We start from the raw sequence: 18,442 nt of genomic DNA, 5'->3' as shown, positions 1-18,442 counted from the left end.
TTTCACTGTGGCATGGGTGTTGGTGCGACTGGTTTGAGTATTTCAGAAACTGCTGATCTCCTGGGGTTTTCACACAAACAACAGTCTCTAGAGTTTACACAGAATGATGCGAAAAACAAAAAAAAACATTGCATGAACGACAGTTCTGTGGGTGGAAATGTCTTGTGGAGAAGAGGGGTCAGAGGAAAATGGCCAGAATGGTTTGAGCTGCCAGGAAGGATATAGCAACTCATAGCAACTCTTTATAACTGTGGTGAGCAGAAAAGCATCTCAGCGTGCAACAGCAGAAGAGCACACTGGGTTCCACTCCTGCAGCCAAGAACAGGAACCTGTGTCTGCTCACGCCCCCAACCTCACTCGGCACGGCTTGGCTCGCTTCAGCCCCACTCCAAAACGGTGCGAGTTTTAGGGGCTAAGCAGGGCTGAAGCAAGCTGAGTCGTGCTGGTTTTTGGTAGTCGAAACGCGAGCCGTGTCGGGCTGAAGTGAGCTGAAGCGAGCTGAAGTGAGCTGAAAAAGGGTAGTGGAAAAGGGCCATTAGAATCAAGAACAAGTTCCTATTAAAGTGGCCAGTGAGTGTGTATATATAGGTAATACGTTTGCTTTAATATCCACATTTGCAATTGTTGGAACATTGTAGACAAACCTAACTGGGTTAAAGTAAAGGGCTTTATTCCTCTAACAGTTTACTTTTTTTAATAGATAGCAGAAGCTTATTATCTTGAAGAGGACTGTATCCTTTTTATGATGGCGCAAAAATATGGTAGGACATTTATTAATAGTAAGTAAATGGCAATATTATATACAAAAATATTATGCACAAAAATCAGAGGTGATTACTGTCCCATGTACAGTTGTGGTCAGAAGTTTACATATTGTACACTCATCATGAGCCTGAATGTCATGGTAATTTTGGGCTGTTAATGATTTCCTTGAAATGTTCTTTTTCCAGGGTGGAATGATTGTACAGCATACATCTTTAGTGACTTCAAAAAAGAAGAATTGAGTGCACAAGTTTTAATTTATTTTGGATTTTCTCTACTCCACACAGGGTCAAAATTATACATACAGGCTCAAATATATACATACATTCACTTAAATCTGTTAATAAGTGGTGCTGAAGGTTCTACAATGTCTTTTAACTTGACCAAGCCAAGGCCTATTAACTTCTCATTAGCGATCATGATTAACTACAACTGGTAGTTTCTCTTTGGCAGCGTAAGAAAGATTTGTTTGACAGCACTCATTGGATTAACCAATATTCAGAACCATGGAAAAGTCCAAGGACCTCAGTGAAGCTCTAAGAAGGAGAATTGTAGATTTACACAAGTTGGGAAGGTCTCTTGGAACCATTTCTAAACAACTGCAGATTCCAAGATCATCAGTTTGTTAGGGTTTTACTGGGATCTGAACCCAGGTCACTGGTGTAGTGATCCAGCAAACCCCCACTAAGCCACCAGGGGAATAACTCAAGTGCAGAGGCGTGAGGCGAAAGTAGAATAGGAAAAAACAGTTTATTTACAAATGCAAAAAAATCCAAAAATCCAAAGTAAAATATAACAAGTAAAATTCAACGCTCAGAAGATAAAGGGAAAAATAAAATATCCAACAGTTCAAAGTCCAAAAAAAAAGGAAAGGCAAAAATGCAGAACGCTCAGAAGATCCAAAAAGTACAAAGTCCAAAGAAAGCAAAAAAATATCAAAAACACAAGGGCACAGGCAAGGTACATGGGACAGAGGAAACTAGCACTAGACAGCATAGCATAAAGACTCCGTGACTAGGGACCAAACAGAGGGGGTATAAATACACAAAATAAATTGAACACAGGTGATGATAATGAGGACTAGATGGGGCACAAGGCACAAGAAAAACAAAAGGCACATGGTAGTCAAAACAAACACAGAACACAGAAGCAGTGGTGGCCTCTAGAGCTCTAGAGGCCAAAACGAACATGACAAGAAAACCATAACAGCGGCCTCTAGAGGCCAAGACAGTCCCCAGTCCTAACAGGACCCCCCCCCAGGAGCGTCTCCTGACGTTCCCAGGGCGATCCGGATGGGCCGAATGGAAGTCCCGACAAAGTTCTTTATCTAATACGTCCCGAGCTGGGACCCAGCACCGCTCCTCAGGGCCATAGCCCTCCCAGTCCACTAAATATTGGAGCCCACCGCGGACCCGGCGGGAGTCAAGCAGGCGATGCACAGTGAACACAGTCTGACCCTGGAAGATGCGGGGGGGGCGGGGGATTCCTAGGGGCAGTGGCATACGTGGACGACAATACGGGCCGCAACAGGGAAACATGGAATGTGGGGTTGATCCTTAGCGTTCGTGGTAACTGGAGCCGATAGGAGACAGGGTTCACCCTGCGCACAACTTTGAAGGGGCCAGTGTAGCGAGGAGCAAGCTTGTGGTTCTCCACCCACAGTGGAAGGTCCTTGGCGGACAGCCAAACCCGCTGCCCAGGGCGGAAAACGTGGGCAGGCCTTCTATGGCGGTTGGCCTGAGTCTGGTTGGTTCTGGAGGTCTGGATGAGGGTCCTCCTGACCTTGCTCCAGGTCTTGCGACACCGTCTCACATATTGGTTGACCAAAGGCACCCCAGCGTCCTCCTCCTGGTCCGGGAACAGAGGTGGCTGGAACCCGAATTGGCACTGGAATGGTGACAGCTTGGTGGCCGATGACTGCAGGGTGTTGTGGGCGTACTCTGCCCATGGCAGCCAGGTGCTCCACGATGTCGGGTTATCCATCGCCAGGCCTCGCAGGGTGGTTTCCAGGTCCTGGTTGAGCCTCTCCATCTGGCTATTGGACTGGGGTGGAACCCAGAGGAGAGGCTGGCAGTGGCTCCGATAAGCTTGCAAAACCCGTGCCACACTCGGGAGGAGAACTGGGGCCCCTGGTCTGAGACGATGTCCTGTGGGAGACCAAAGACTCGGAAGACATGATTAAATATTAATTTAGCTGTGTCAAGGGCAGAAGGGAGCTTGCACAGTGGTATGAAGCGGCAGGCCTTAGAGAATCTGTCGACTATTACCAAAATGACAGTGTTACCTTGTGAGTCTGGTAGGCCCGTGATGAAGTCGACCGCCACATGGGACCAGGGACGCCGGGGAATAGGCAGAGGATGCAGGAGACCCTGGGGACGCTGTCGTGGATTCTTGGTTCTGGTGCAGATATCACAGGACAGGACGAATGACCTAACTTCCTTCTCCATGTTCGGCCACCAGAAGCGTCTTTTCAAGAAGTCCAGGGTCCTCCGAGCTCCCGGGTGGGCGGTGAGAGGGGAAGCGTGACCCCACTGGAGAACCTTGGCCTGGGCTTGACGAGGGACGTACAGGAGGCCCGGTGGCCCCGTCCCAGGACCAGGGTCCTGGCGTTGAGCTTGTCGGACGGCCTCATCAATACCCCAGCGGACAGGGGCCACAATCCGGGACACAGGGATAATAGGCCCAACTTCACTCTCCCTGTTGTTGGGCGAGAACAGCCTGGAGAGCATGTCCAGTTTGGTGTTCTTAGAGCCCGGGCGGTATGATAGGGTGAAATTGAATTGGCTGAAAAACAAGGCCCACCTAGCCTGTCGTGGGTTCAGCCTCTTGGCTTGCTGGAGGTACTCCAGGTTCTTGTGGTCCGTCCAAACCAGGAATGGATGTTGCGCTCCTTCCAGCCAGTGCCTCCACTCCTCAAGGGCCAGTTTAACCGCAAGCAGTTCCCGATCCTCCACATCATACCGGGACTCCGCAGGGCTCAGGTGGTGGGAGAAGTATGCGCAGGGGTGCAGCTTACCCTCAGAGCGTTGGGAGAGAACCGCGCCAACACCACTGTCCGAGGCGTCCACCTCGACGATGAATGGTTGAGAAATGTCCGGGAGGACCAGAATAGGTGCCGTGCAGAAGTGGTGTTTGAGGTCCTTAAACGCCTTTTCCGCCTGAGGAGACCAGACATAAGATCCACCAGTCCTTTTGGTGAGATCCGACATAGGTGCTGCTACAGAACTGAAGTTCCTGATGAACTTGCAGTAGAAGTTAGCGAATCCTAAGAACCGCTGAACCTCCTTAATGGACTTGGGAGTGGGCAAGTCCCGGATGGCCAGGGTCTTGGCTGGGTCCATTTGGAGTTGTCCCGTCTGTACAATAAATCCCAGGAAGGAGACCTCGGGGACATGAAACTCGCATTTCTGGGCCTTAGCAAACAGATTGTTCTGTAGCAACCTCTGGAGAACCTGGCGGACATGGTGGCGATGCTCCTGCAAGGTCTTAGAAAATATAAGAATGTCGTCGAGGTAGACGAAAACATACTGATTGATCATGTCCCTCAAGACGTCGTTGATAAGGGCCTGAAACACAGCTGGCGCATTGGTGAGTCCGAAGGGCATAACTTGGTACTCGTAGTGCCCTGACGGGGTGTTAAAGGCAGTCTTCCACTCATCTCCCTGTCGGATGCAGATGAGGTGGTATGCATTCCGTAAGTCCAACTTGGTGAAGACAGTGGTGCCTTGGAGCAGATCGAACACTGTGGACATCAGCGGAAGGGGATATCGGTTGCACACAGTGATCTTGTTCAGGCCCCTGTAATCAATACATGGCCGGAGCCCCCATCCTTCTTGCCGACAAAGAAGAAGCCGGCACCGGCGGGTGAGGTGGAGGGTCGAATGAACCCAGAGGCCAAGGCGTCCTTGATGTACTCCTCCATGGCCTTGTGTTCTGGCTGAGAGAGGGAAAACAGTCTGCCACGAGGAGGGGTGGGCCCAGGGAGCAAGTCGATGGCACAGTCGTAGGCACAGTGCGGAGGAAGAACGGCGGCCCTGCTCTTGCTGAAAACTTCTTTGAGACCCCAGTACTCTGTGGGAACTTGAGATAACTCAGTGAGATCAGGAGGCTCGGCAGGAGACACAGGAGAGCTAGAGAGCAGACAAGAGGCATAGCAAGCAGGACCCCACTCCACAACCTGGCTAGTGACCCAGTCTATACGAGGGTTGTGGCGGGCAAGCCAAGGAAGACCTAGAATAACTGGGAACTCTGGTGAAGGAATCAGGTGCAGGGATATTTCTTCCTTGTGACCTTGAGACTGGAGGAAGACTGGAGAAGTTACTTGGGTGACTCTTCCGTCACCTAAGGCTTGGCCATCCAGGGCAGACACAGACAGTGGGACTTCAAGAGGTGCAGTCAGGACATTGATACTTTGGGCAAAGTGAACATCCATAAAGTTTCCAGCCACCCCGGAGTCTAACAAGGCTTGACAAGAGTGGACGGACTCACCCCAGGAGATGGAGACCGGGATGTAGACTCCTTGGCCAGAGAGTTCGGGAGAGAGGGTAGGCCCTGTCACAACCCTCCCTCGGCTGGACGGGGCAGTCCTTTTCCCGAGAGCTCGAGACATGATGCTCGGAAATGGCCAGGCTTGCCACAGTAGATGCAGCACTTGTCCCTCCTTCTGCACTCCCTCTCCGATGCGGAGAGACGAGTACGGCCCACTTGCATGGGCTCTGGACAGTCACTGGAAGGGGTAGATGGGCTCCATGTTGAGGCAGTGAGGCCAGGGAGGCTCAGGACTTGGCGGCGTTCTCTCATCCTGTTGTCAAGACGAATGGCATGGGAAGTCAGTGTTTCGAGGTCACTTGGACATCCGATAGAGGCCAGACCGTCCTTGATGGGGTCAGACAGACCATGGTGAAAGGCTGAAACCAGGGCAGTCTCGTTCCATCCACTGACTGCTGCGAGCGTCCGGAACGAGATGGCGTAGTCTGCAACGCTTCCTCCTTGCAGGATGGACATGAGCTTTCTGGCTGCGTCTTTACTGGTGTCTGCCTGATCAAAGACGTGAAGCATCTCCTCCATAAACAGCTTGAAATCAGAGCACTCGGATCCCTGTCTCTGCCAGATAGCTGTTGCCCAAGCTCGTGCCTTACCAGCTAACAAGGTTATCACAAAGGCAATCTTGCGGCGATCCGTAGTGTAGGTGGTAGGCTGGAGCTCAAAGGTGAGTTGGCACTGGGTAAGGAACTCCCGGCACTCACCGTGCTTGCCGTCATACCTCTGTGGTGCAGGAAGGCTGGGTTCACGAGGTGAAGGAGGCAGCGTGGCGGGAGGCACTGGAACGGGAGCAGATGGTGGAGCAGGAGCCGGATCAGGATGAGGAGATGCGGGCAGAGGAGTCAGCTGTGCCAGGGTTTTCCCAATCTGCTGAAGCAGTACCTCGTGGCGAGCAAGGGCCTCACGTTAGCTTGCAAGCGTTCGTCCATGGTCGCTCCGAAGCGTGTCAAAGCTGCCATAATTCCCTGAAGGTTGGCCGGGTAGACAGTTGAAGCAGCTGAGTCGGTCATGACGGAGTCTTTCTGTTAGCGTTTTGCTGGGATTCGAACCCAGGTCGCTGGTGTCTAGGCCACCAGGGGAATGACTCAAGTGCAGAGGCGTGAGGCGAAAGTAGAATAGGAAAAAGCAGTTTATTTACAAATGCAAAAAAATCCAAAAATCCAAAGTAAAAAATAACACAAGTAAAATCCAACGCTCAGAAGATAAAGGAAAAAATAAAATATCCAACAGTTCAAAGTCCAAAAAAAAAGGAAAGGCAAAAATGCAGAACGCTCAGAAGATCCAAAAAGTACAAAGTCCAAAGAAAGCAAAAAAATATCAAAAACACAAGGGCACAGGCAAGGTACATGGGACAGAGGAAACTAGCACTAGACAGCATAGCATAAAGACTCCGTGACTAGGGACCAAACAGAGGGGGTATAAATACACAAAATAAATTGAACACAGGTGATGATAATGAGGACTAGATGGGGCACAAGGCACAAGAAAAACAAAAGGCACATGGTAGTCAAAACAAACACAGAACACAGAAGCAGTGGTGGCCTCTAGAGGCCAAAACGAACATGACAAGAAAAATATAACAGTGGCCTCTAGAGGCCAAGACAGTCCCCAGTCCTAACACAGTTCAAACAATTGTACATAAGTACAAGTTATTCGGATGTGTCACCAGGTCTGGCAAAGAAGACCAAAAGTGTCACCCTCAGATTAAAGGAAATTGGTTAGGATGTTCAGGAACAACCCAGGAACCACCAAGGCTCAAGCCTGCCATGAACTGGAAACTGCTGGAACACCAGCATCACTGTCTACAGTGAAGCGAGTTTTACATCACCATGGACTGAGAGGGTGACCCTGTCCCTTTTGACCCTGTGTAGATTAAAGAAAATCCAATGTAAATTGAAATGTGTGCACTCAATTCTTGTTTTTTGAAGTCATTAAAGGTGTATGCTGTACAATCATTCCACCCTGGAAAAAGAACAGTTCAAGGAAATCATTAACAGCCCAAAATTACCATGACATTCATGCTCATGATGAGTGTATGTAAAGTTCTGGCCCAACTATAGCAAAAACGAGAGGTTTTTTGTTCCTGTTTGTAGACAGCAATTTGTAGGGCTCAGTTCCTCTTTTCAGTGATTGTTGTCATAGCAATCAGGCTGGAAGAAACTTAATGAGGGGTGGGGCTTTTTTTGGCATGTCTCTAAAGGTGATAAATTTAGGGTTTTTTTTTTAAATATGGTATCACCTACACTACCGTTCAAAAGCTTGGGGTCACTTTGAAATTTCCTTATTTTTGAAAGAAAAGCACTGTTCTTTTCAATGAAGATCACTTTAAACTAATCAGAAATACACTCTATACATTGCTAATGTGGTAAATGACTATAGAGATCTTGCAGTCACGTGACCGGAAAGTACACAACCGCCATCTTGTCGGTCAAAAACACCGCTGAATACTGCTGCACTCGTGTACAGAATGGATCAATTTCAACCGACGGACTACACGGCTCATTTTTCTAATGAACAGATAACTAGATATATGTCTAAAATAAACGATCTACAGATTAGTGACCCTTATGGCTTACCGGACGGAGTTTTCACGACCGGATTTTGAACTGCCAGCGGAATACCCGGACATGTATAATTACCTCATTAACTTTCCCTCGCTGTTCAGTGGTGAAGCACTGCGTGCCTATAAATCTCTGGACAGTTATCTTTACAGAAATTCAGGATTTGTCAGCGACTCAGATGTGGCATCTTGTAAACAAGAATCCTCATTGGATGGGTAAGTCACTTAAGTATTGAGTATAGCACTGACCAGCCGATTATAGAATAGAATAAGGTAATTCCAGCTGTAATTCCAAATCGTCCGTCTTGTTTACATGGATCTGGCGTTGGAGAAGTAGAGGCTTAGCAGTGGAGGTTTGAGTGGCTGTTTTCTGAGCTTAGTCAACAGGCCGGCTCTGCCTGCAGCCTCGCTTTTGCTTCCACTCCCGGCGCCACCTCCTTCACTTTGCTTCCGATAACAATCCACGGAGACCCCGCTGGTCTCGCTGTCTCTTCCGGAATGTTGTGCATGCGATGGAAATCGCTACAAACCGTCATTTTCTGCTGGAAACCAATGTCCAGTAAGTCCATACGGTTGTAGTGGATATTGAAGTCCAGTACAGACGAACAACACGCAAAAATACACACAAAAAACATAAAAAACGTACACAGGTAGGGAGACCTTGTAGCCGCAGCCGTTGTAGTAGAATTGTATATAGTAGGGTTTTCCAGAAGAAAAGGTAGAAGTAAAAGCAGAAGTAGAACCAGAAGTAGAAGGCGGAATATGGCGTTTGACCGACAAGATGGCGTCTGTCACAATCTGGATCAGCTGTGATGTCACATGCAAGTGCTCCATTCTAGCTGCAAATGTCTGGTTTTTGGTGTAATATCTACATAGGTGTATAGAGGCCCATTTCCAGCAACTATCACTCCAGTGTTCTAATGGTACAATGTGTTTGCTCATTGCCTCAGAAGGCTAATGGATGATTAGAAAACCCTTGTACAATCATGTTAGCACAGCTGAAAACAGTTTAGCTCTTTAGAGAAGCTATAAAACTGACCTTCCTTTGAGCAGATTGAGTTTCTGGAGCATCACATGTGTGGGGTTGATTAAATGTTCAAAATGGCCAGAAAAATGTCTTGATTATATTTTCTATTCATTTTACAACTTATGGTGGTAAATAAGTGTGACTTTTCATGGAAAACACAAAATTGTCTGGGTGACCCCAAACTTTTGAACGGTAGTGTAGGTTTTTTCAAAATCTAGTTTTTTTTCCCCCTATGGTAACTACATACTCTGAACATCACTACTAGAGTTACCTTTAACTTGCTGACTCTGCCAGATCAGTGGGCAGTTCAGTTCCTTCATTTGGAGATGCTATACCACGAGAGACTGCTTTCAAACTTGGCCTCTATGCAGAAGGACTGGGGTAAGTGACCAAGAGGTTTTTTAAAAAAGGCTTCAAAGCTAGCATATTAGCACACTCTTTGCAGAATCATTAACTCAAAACCTGAACGTGGAGCACTGGAGACTTAAAATTGCTCTCCAGTAATATTATAGCACTTAAACACTGCTCCAGGTAGGAGTTATCTTTCCCACTGTTCTAATACACAAAACTGCTTTGAGATTTTAGTGAAGTTTCTGCTTTTCCTCAGCAGTATGTACAGTAAGTGGCTTCTCTGCTTTTTGTTGGATTAACTCGACAACATGATGGCAATACTACGGAATGCTTTGGTTAGCTTGTCACTTTTAAAAACTTTTAAGCAAAAAGATTTTCGAGCCCAGCTTACACATTATAAAACATCGCTATTTGGATTTGCTATAAAAATGTTCCTGATGTGAGATGCACAATTTTGACCAGAAATGTTTGTTGATTATCAAACATCCACATCTAACTCTTATGCAAGGATGTTCAGAGCTCATTAGTATGCTGCAAATCCTTTATAATATCAGTATTGCAAATGCCAACTATATTAATGATTGTAGACATTGTTGGGTGTAAAAGTGGAGTCATAGTTTGTGACTATCCGTGTGTGTGCCTTGCCATTGTGCATGCAGAATCCCGATGGAAGATTGTCTCTCAAGCCAAAAAGTGTTCTTCTGTGAAGATCCACTGTACTGAGACTGAAACAAAGTGCATGAACTCTCTGAATCACATCTGCCGAACACACCAGAGGTATACAATCACGCGAGTCAAAAACTTGATTTTATATGCAATGTATACATAGTTCCAGAGACCAGATGCATTTTCATCCCAAACAGGCAAAGAGGGTAGTTTTGTGCCTAAGATTTATTTGAAAAAAGCTGAAAGAATCTGTTTATTTTTTAATCTGTTCTGTATCCCTAGTTATGTATATCTGAATGAAAAACCTCATTTCACTAAGCATTATTAATGAGACACCTCTGTCTTGTCGAGACAAGAAACCACACCTTATTCAGAATGCATTCCTGAATTTATGATTTTTGGCTTTTCCTTTAGTATAAATTTCTAGTTTTTTAGGAGTGTTTTTGTAGTTTGTCTTGTACTCCAGATCTACCACACCTACAACACATTCTGACTTCAGAGCTTCATATAAAGTTATTTATTACAGTACTGCAATATAAGTTCAATATAATTACTGATAGTGCAGATAACATGCCTGTTCGTTCTCCCCAGACCTAATCGCAGTGTGGAAAAGGTAAGATATAAAGAGCTCCTGTCTTTTTTTTTTCACAAATGAAGCCAGAATGTCTGAAAAATAGGGCTGGGCATGAGGCTGTGGGATCTGAGGTTGTGGTTTATGTATAATATGTAAAACATGGCTGATTTGACGCTCAAAAAGCAGGTAACCAAGGAGAGCATTACAGTTCAACAAACAAGTACAGGAACTCCTTTTAAAATGAAGGAGTGGACAGAACTGCTACAGAGTGACCCAGAAGAGGAAAATGAGGATGAAGAAGAGGACAGAGAGGAGGCTCTGGAGGCTGAAAGTTTGAAGGAGGTGGTACAGGAGGAGGTGGCCAGAAGACAGCAGTTATCTGGGGAAGAACTGACTGAACTCATTGAAGTTGAGGAGGTAAGAGGACTCTTATATGGTATGTTGTGTTGAGATCATTAACCTATACACACAGGATCTGTACTAGACAGAAGTTTTAAAAGTTTGTATATCAACGATTTGTTAGCTTTTCAGTCTAAAAAATATAACCTTCAAGTGAGTACTTTTTGAAATTTTATTTTATTCAGTATATGGACGACTTGATTTTATTTGTCAAACTGGCCCGAATGCATTGCTGTAGTGCAGTTCCATTATGAATCAATATACAGTTCTGTGCAAAAGTCTTAGGCACCCTATTTTTTTTCATACAATTAGGCTAATTGGTGGCTCTAAATTGACCGTAGGTGTGAATGTGAGTGGTTGTTTGTCTCCGTGTCAGCCCTGCGATGACCTGGCGACTTGTCCAGGGTGTACCCCGCCTTTCGCCCGTAGTCAGCTGGGATAGGCTCCAGCTTGCCTGCGACTCTGTAGAACAGGATAAAGCGTCTAGAGATGATGAGATGAGACTTCTACATTATTGAATCAGTACAAAAACATTTTAGAGTTCCAAATGTTTGTTTTCCAGCACAAAATTAAATGTTACAGAAAAAAAGTTTGTACCTGAGCAGCATATTACATAAGAGCACTTTTGAGATTAAAAAAGAAAACATAATGAAGGCTGCTGGGTTTTGCTGCAAAATTAAGAAGCAAGTATGACAGTCAGTGTCCAGAAGAACTGTGGCTGGTTCTGTAAGATGCTCAGTAAAACCTACAGCTTCTTATATTTCCCTATAAAACTGCACTCATTGTACCTGAGACTACATTTTTTTTTTCAGAGCAAAGGGTCATCTCACATGAAATATTGACTTTATTTCATCGATAACAGGTTACTGCTGTTTATAGTATTTTTTTTATGTTGAAAAATTCCATTATTTTTAAGCCATTTTTGGTCTACAGCATTTCTTTACATTTGCCAAAGACTTTTGCATGGTACTGTATATTTGTCCTGATGTCACAGTAAGTCTAGGTATCATAATATTTGGGATTTTAGACTTTTAGTGGCCTGGGTAAAGATGCAAATAGCTCTGCAGTTCAGTAATCAGTGACCAAGCCTCAAAGCATCTGCTTCCAATTATCTGGCTCCATTGGTCAGTGCAGTGGGTCTTTAAAAACAAAATAGTATCATGTCACCAGCAGGAGTTACAACAGCCAGCTGCAGGAATTTGTGGAAAACTTGTTGAGGGAAAGTAATGACTTGCCGATCGGCTGGGTGTGGGCCTCTTGTATAACCACAAACCCTTAGGAGAAAAGCAGCAAATACTCACTCTTTTGGACTGAACAGAAAAACATCAGCTTTGTTTCAAATGGTATAGCCTGCTTATGCATATGCAACTGTCTTATGTGCTCACACTGAAGAATACAAGCAAATATAGTATAAATAAAAAAGACTAGGGTGATGAACCACATTCTTTAAACAAAAAGTGACACTTTTTTCAGTAAGCACACATCTTTCACCATGAAACAGAAGTGGCTGACTCATAATAAACATTTAAACCTTTAATTTTCCATAAACTGTACAATAAAGCATACACAACATAGTTGGTTAAGTTTTCATTTCCCAGTTACACTCATTTATGCTCAACATTAAATAAGTACACGGATATGGAATGAGCCTTGTGTCTTTACTCTGCATTCATTTCGTCCGTATTTGTGCATGTTTTCTGAAAGCTTACAGATATGATCAAAATGGAGCAGTACCACCAGAAATTGTGGGGGCAGTGTAGCTAATAGTTCAAGCAAGACAAGACAAAACAATTTTAAAAATGCTGGAAGTTGTTAAAGAAGAGATTTATGCAATTTAGTAAGAAATTTTAAACACCGATATGATGTCTACAATGTTGCCTCCAATTTTGTTTTTTTTTAACAGGTACAGTATTTAAACCCCATCCAACATCACCATGTTTGTTGTCAGAAATTTCTGACTGAGTTGCCCTCTAAAAAAAACCCCAAAAGATTCCACAAGACCTCTGAAGATGTGCCTGGCACGGATTTAAGGGGGCACCCCCCCCGTCCAAAAAAATAGTTTTAGTATTGCAGATACTGAGATGTCTGCCATTTTTTTTATTTAATTCATAATGTTTTTTAAAAAATAAACAAAATAAATTGTTACAATGCCTTGAAAAAGTATTCATACTTTTCACATTTTTTCACATTTTTCCACCTTACTTTTTCACATTTTTCCACCTTACAACCACAAACTTAAATGTTTTTTATTGAGATTTTATGTGATAGACCAACACAGAGTAGCACATAATTGTGAAGTGAAACGAAAATGATAAATGGTCTTCAAAATTTTAAACAAATAAAAATCTGAAATGTGATGTGCATTAGTATTCAGCCCCCCTGCGTCAATACTTTGTAGAGCCACCTTTTGCTGCAATTACAGCTGCAAGTCTTTTGTGGTATGTCTCTACCAGCTTTGCACATCTAGACACTGAAATTTTTGCCCATTCTTCTTTGCAAAATAGCTCAAGCTCAGCCAGATTGGATGGAGAGTGTCTGTGAACAGCAATTTTCAAGTCTTGCCACAGATGCTCAATGGGATTTAGGTCTGAACTTTGACTGGGTCATTCTAACACATGAATATTCCTTGATCTAAACTATTCCATTGTAGCTCTGGCTGTATGTTTAGGGTCATTGTCTTGCTGGAAGGTGAATCTCCTTCCCAGTCTCAAGTCTTTTGCAGCCTCCAACAGGTTTTCTTCCAGGATTGCCCTGTATTTAGCTCCATCCATCTTTCCATCAACTCTGACCAGCTTCCCTGTCCCTGCTGAAGAAAAGCATCCCCATAGCATGATGCTGCCACCACCATGTTTCACAGTGGGGATGGTGTTAGTTTTCTGCCACACATAGCGCTTTGCATTTAGGCCAAAAAGTTCAACTTTGGTCTCATCTGACCAAAGCACCTTCTTCCACATGTTTGCTGTGTCCCCTACATGGCTTCTGGCAAACTGCAAACGGGACTTCTTATGCCTGTCTTTCAACAATAGCTTTCTTCTTGCCACTCTTCCAAAAAGGCCAGATTTGTGGAGTGTACGACTTATAGTTGTCCTGTGCACAGATTCTCCCACCTGAGCTGTGGATTTCTGCAGCTCCTCCAGAGTGATCATGGGCCTCTTGGCTGCTTCTCTGACCAGTGCTCTCCTTGCTCGCTCTGTCAGTTTAGGTGGACGGCCATGTCTTGGTAGGTCTGCAGTTGTGCCATACTTTTTCCATTTTTGAATGATGGATTGAATAGTGCTTCTTGAGATGTTCAGAGCTTGGGATTTCTTTATAACCTAACCCTGCTTTTAAACTTCTCCAGAACTTTATCCCTGACCTGTCTGGTGAGTTCTTTGGTCTTCATGATGCTGTTTGTTCTTCAGTGTTCTCTAACAAACCACTGAGGCCTTCACAAAACAAGTGTATTTATGCTGAGAGTAAATTACACACAGTAGGACTCTATTAACTAATTAGATGACTTCTGAAGGCAATTTATTGCACTGGATTGTATTTAGAGATATCTGAGTACAGGGGGCTGAATACTAATGCACACCACATTTTTCAGATTTTTATTTGTTTAAAATTTTGAAGACCATTTATCATTTTCGTTTCACTTCACAATTATGTGCTACTCTGTGTTGGTCTATCACATAAAGTCTCAATAAAAAACATTTAAGTTTGTGGTCTGTAAGGTAGAAAAATGTGAAAGTTCAAGGGGTATGAATACTTTTTCAAGGCACTGTATGTGGGATTGAGCTGAAGAGTTTATGGTATAAATTTATATTTAATGATAGGTCTTATAACTTAGGTTTTTTAAAAGCAAGCTGGGTGAGTCCTGTTGGAGTTTAACAGGGCGTGGGAACTTCGTGCATTGACATAATAACATAGTCTTCCTGGATTGCACTGTAGACTACATGTAAAGGCTGTGCACCATCCTTTTATGTTTATGGTATCGTTAACACATGTTCACAAGCCAAAATAAGATGCTGTAGCAGGCTTACTGCGTAAACACATGTTGGCTGTCCAGCTACTGCTCGTATTCATTAATAGGGTATCCCTGTACTCACTATACCCGGTGTATGTACATGGTACACGTGCTGTTTGGGGTGAACCTCACTTTGATTTTTATGACAGCAGCTGGATAGGTCTGTGAGAGATGTTGATTTTTGTAACGGCTCTGAAGAAACTCTATGTGAAATCCCCTGAGCCTTGGGAACTAAGACTCATTATAGGGCTTGTTCACATGCAACTTGTATAATCACTGTATCGTTATCTCAGTCTATTAGCAGGGCTAAGGTGTCTTCAACAAAGTATTAGTTTAAGGGTGTGCACACTTATGCAACCAGCTTATTGTACAGTTTTTATTTATTTTTTTCCCCCTAGCAGATTTGTTTTTCAACTGAATTGTACAGATTATAGGTCACATTAAAGGTGAGAAAAGTTTTGAAATTATTTATCGTGGCCTCTTAGTTTTTTTTCTGATGTAAAAAAAAAATAATTTTAACAGGGTGTGTACACTTTTTTATATCTACTGTACATCTACTAAAATAGTGTGCGAACAAGTGTGTGAAGTAATAGTTCTATGACTTTTCAGCGAGTCTAGTCCTACTTTGGACTGTGCATTCAGACAGCATTTGATGTTTATTGCAATCCATGGTGCTAAAATGTATAAACATGTCTGCTCCAGGAGGTGTAGGCTAAGATGATAAATATAAAATGCTGTTCATACTGACCCCGTGTGGTGATACTTTTTCATTACCTCAGTAAAGAAAAGTGTATTTGATGACTCAACCATTTTGCCGAGCTTTTCTAATCTATGTGATCCTGATCTGGTCGTTAAACAAACCTGTGCAACACAGGTTGAGGGATGTATGATATTTAATGGGTATCTGCTTTTTTGTTTATTGTAGACCTTTCCTTCCAATGGTCTCATCTCCATCCTGAAGAAGAGAGCATATCCAGAAGAATCTAGTTATGTCAATCCTTCTCCACCCAGAAGCTCCTCCAAATTGAAAGTCCGCTTCAGTGAAACGGATACCTTACTGGACAACGGTATGACTTTCTTGTGTAGACACTTATACTTGGTGTGATGTACATCCTAGTATGTAATATTTGTATTATAATTAATGTACAGATGAAGTGAGTGAAGACTCCTGTTTGTTCTTCCTTCTCCTGTGCCTGGTAACGGTGATCATCAGTATGGGCAGTACCATGCTCTACTGCTTCCTGGGTGGAGCTTATTCTAATATCTGCACTGATTTCTCACACAACATGGACTTTTATTTTGGATTTGTACACCAAGTAGTGGACACTTTCACATACTGGTTCATTCCAGCAGCATCATAGCCCTGTTGGACTGATAACACACTTCTGTTTTTCCTTCATCTGGTCTGTTTTCATTCTCAAACAGCAGAAACAATGGATACCTCTTTATGGTGTGATATGCACAGACAAAATGGACTGAGCTTCCACTATACACAAATATATGTTGTACTCAGATATATTCACACTATATACTATATATTGTGTAGAATTCACATTATAGTCACATCCGATTAACTAATCCTATGCACTGACAGCTTGCTTCACCAGTTCTATTTTATTTCTATTGGTTTTTAGAAAGAAACAACATTCCTTAATTATGTATTGGCAAATTTTTTAGTGCACAACTTGACAATTTTATCACTATGGAATTTGCTTGCTTATAAATCTTAACCTTGTTTTGTATTCAGACAATATTTCATGCTCACAATATTTTATTATTTACAGCTGCACACATCTGGAAATTTCACTGTGCTAAACAGTACATCTACTTGTATAGATACAACAAATGGATAATTTTCCTTCAGGTTTACACATGATGTGTAAGAATAAGGTTTGATTTGCTACAACAGAGAACCACCAGCACAGGTCCAGATGAAAAACAGTCTTATGTGTTCTGGCTTTACTGTTTAGAGAATCTGTTTGATAATTTGTACATAATTATGGCTAGATTCATTTGTGTCAAACACTGAAATGTATCTTTGTATTTTTTTTTCATATTCTGGACTTGAGCTATGTATATTCGCTGTCACATTCTTAAAAGTCTGTCTGAAAAAGATGCTTTCATTAAGTGTGCCCTCATTCACACAGACATAAAGTGAACTGTATAAATGTATATAATCCTTCATGCTAAATACATACAAATATGAATATAAATACAGGCAAAACTGAAATCACTGATACCCATAAAGTGCAAACATTATGTATAAAATCCAACATATAACATAGTGATTCAAATTGTCCTCTGTTCTTGGGGGGAGGGTGATCTTTTCTACTTCTTTCCTCTAGAGTATCACAGCTGTTAAACAGTGCTCAAACCAGATATACGTATCTAGTGATAGCACATGTGAGCAGAAACTAAGCCCATGTTTACATTAGACCGTATCAGCGGATCATCAGATTAACGTTTTTAAAACGATTAGTGTGCACACAGCAACACCAATACACGATTTGCGTGCACACAGCAACACCAATACACGGATACGCTCGGCTCCGCAGGCATCCTGCGCTCCAAATCACTCCGCCCTGAACAGCGAGTGCCCTCTGGAGGGTGCGCACTCCGGCCCTGCGCAGCTCACACAGCGCGCGAGTGAAGTGCACAAGCAGTGTTTTCGGGACTGAGCCGCTGTGTGTGTGATCCCAGCGCATATCACTTACCACTTGCAAGTGGAAGGATGGCAAGCCTAAAGACAATCATAACTACACAATGGGCAGTATTTGCATCAGTATTTGCAGTATTTTCATACTTTTATACTCTTTAATGAAAGGTGATACAAGGCGGAAGTCCGCGCCGTTTTTCAGCAGTCGCGTCACATGACCAACGCCAGCGAATCAGGAAGGTGGATGTCACAGTGACGTTGTCCAATGATGACGCCAGCTAGAGCTCAGCTCAGCGTATCCGCGTATCTCAATGTTTACACAGCACCGGAGCTGACACAATCTAGATTGAATACGTGGACCCTGGCGGATTCCCGTTTCCAGGCGGTTTAATGTAAAGAGACAGTGCATCCACGAAGAAAACGAGACAGATACGGTCTAATGTAAACTTGGCCTAACAGTGAGTAAGGGCAGATGTGCGTGGGGGGAAATGATGAGCTACAGACTTTAACTGCACTACATACTGTAGGTATGTCTAATACAGTGGCCAGCAAGCATGCACTGTGTTGCGTCTGATGCACGCTACCACGTTTGTGTCACTGCTGTGCTGAGAACCATCCACCACCAAGGGTAGAGGGTGGCTGACAAATTGTGCTGATAAAATGGCCGTTTCCCCCAACTCAACCTTATAGTAAAGTTCTCTGTAAATGTTTTGTGTAAGCCAAACCCAACTAAAATCTCTGCTAGATTTACAAAAGCTTCAGAAATGCTTATTTTCTTCATATTCATGTGTTAACGAATGCCAATTACCCATAAAATACCAGGTATATATGCACAGCTGATTTGCATTGCATTAGGTGACACCCACAAATCTCAGTAAAAGGCAAAGCTCACAGAGCTTCAA

General features: G+C 43.5%; 1 protein-coding gene across 1 annotated transcript in view; it reads left to right on the top strand.

The window, feature by feature from the left end:
• Positions 1 to 17,398, top strand: part of cnstb (consortin, connexin sorting protein b) — a 34,769-nt gene extending 17,371 nt beyond the window's left edge. The window contains exons 4-10 of the mRNA XM_060917453.1: positions 701 to 731; positions 9,186 to 9,272; positions 9,902 to 10,019; positions 10,500 to 10,521; positions 10,666 to 10,899; positions 15,810 to 15,951; positions 16,034 to 17,398. Coding sequence (XP_060773436.1) covers positions 701 to 731; positions 9,186 to 9,272; positions 9,902 to 10,019; positions 10,500 to 10,521; positions 10,666 to 10,899; positions 15,810 to 15,951; positions 16,034 to 16,245 — 846 coding nt within the window. The 3' untranslated portion in view covers positions 16,246 to 17,398. The remainder of the gene's footprint in view (positions 1 to 700; positions 732 to 9,185; positions 9,273 to 9,901; positions 10,020 to 10,499; positions 10,522 to 10,665; positions 10,900 to 15,809; positions 15,952 to 16,033) is intronic.
• Positions 17,399 to 18,442: the final 1,044 nt, after the last annotated feature.

This window comes from Neoarius graeffei, chromosome 3, assembly GCF_027579695.1.
Source record: "Neoarius graeffei isolate fNeoGra1 chromosome 3, fNeoGra1.pri, whole genome shotgun sequence".
In the NCBI taxonomy this organism is placed as follows: Eukaryota; Metazoa; Chordata; class Actinopteri; order Siluriformes; family Ariidae; genus Neoarius; species Neoarius graeffei.
The sequence above is the reverse complement of the archived record's forward strand: the minus strand, read 5'-3'. Positions and strand labels throughout refer to the sequence as shown.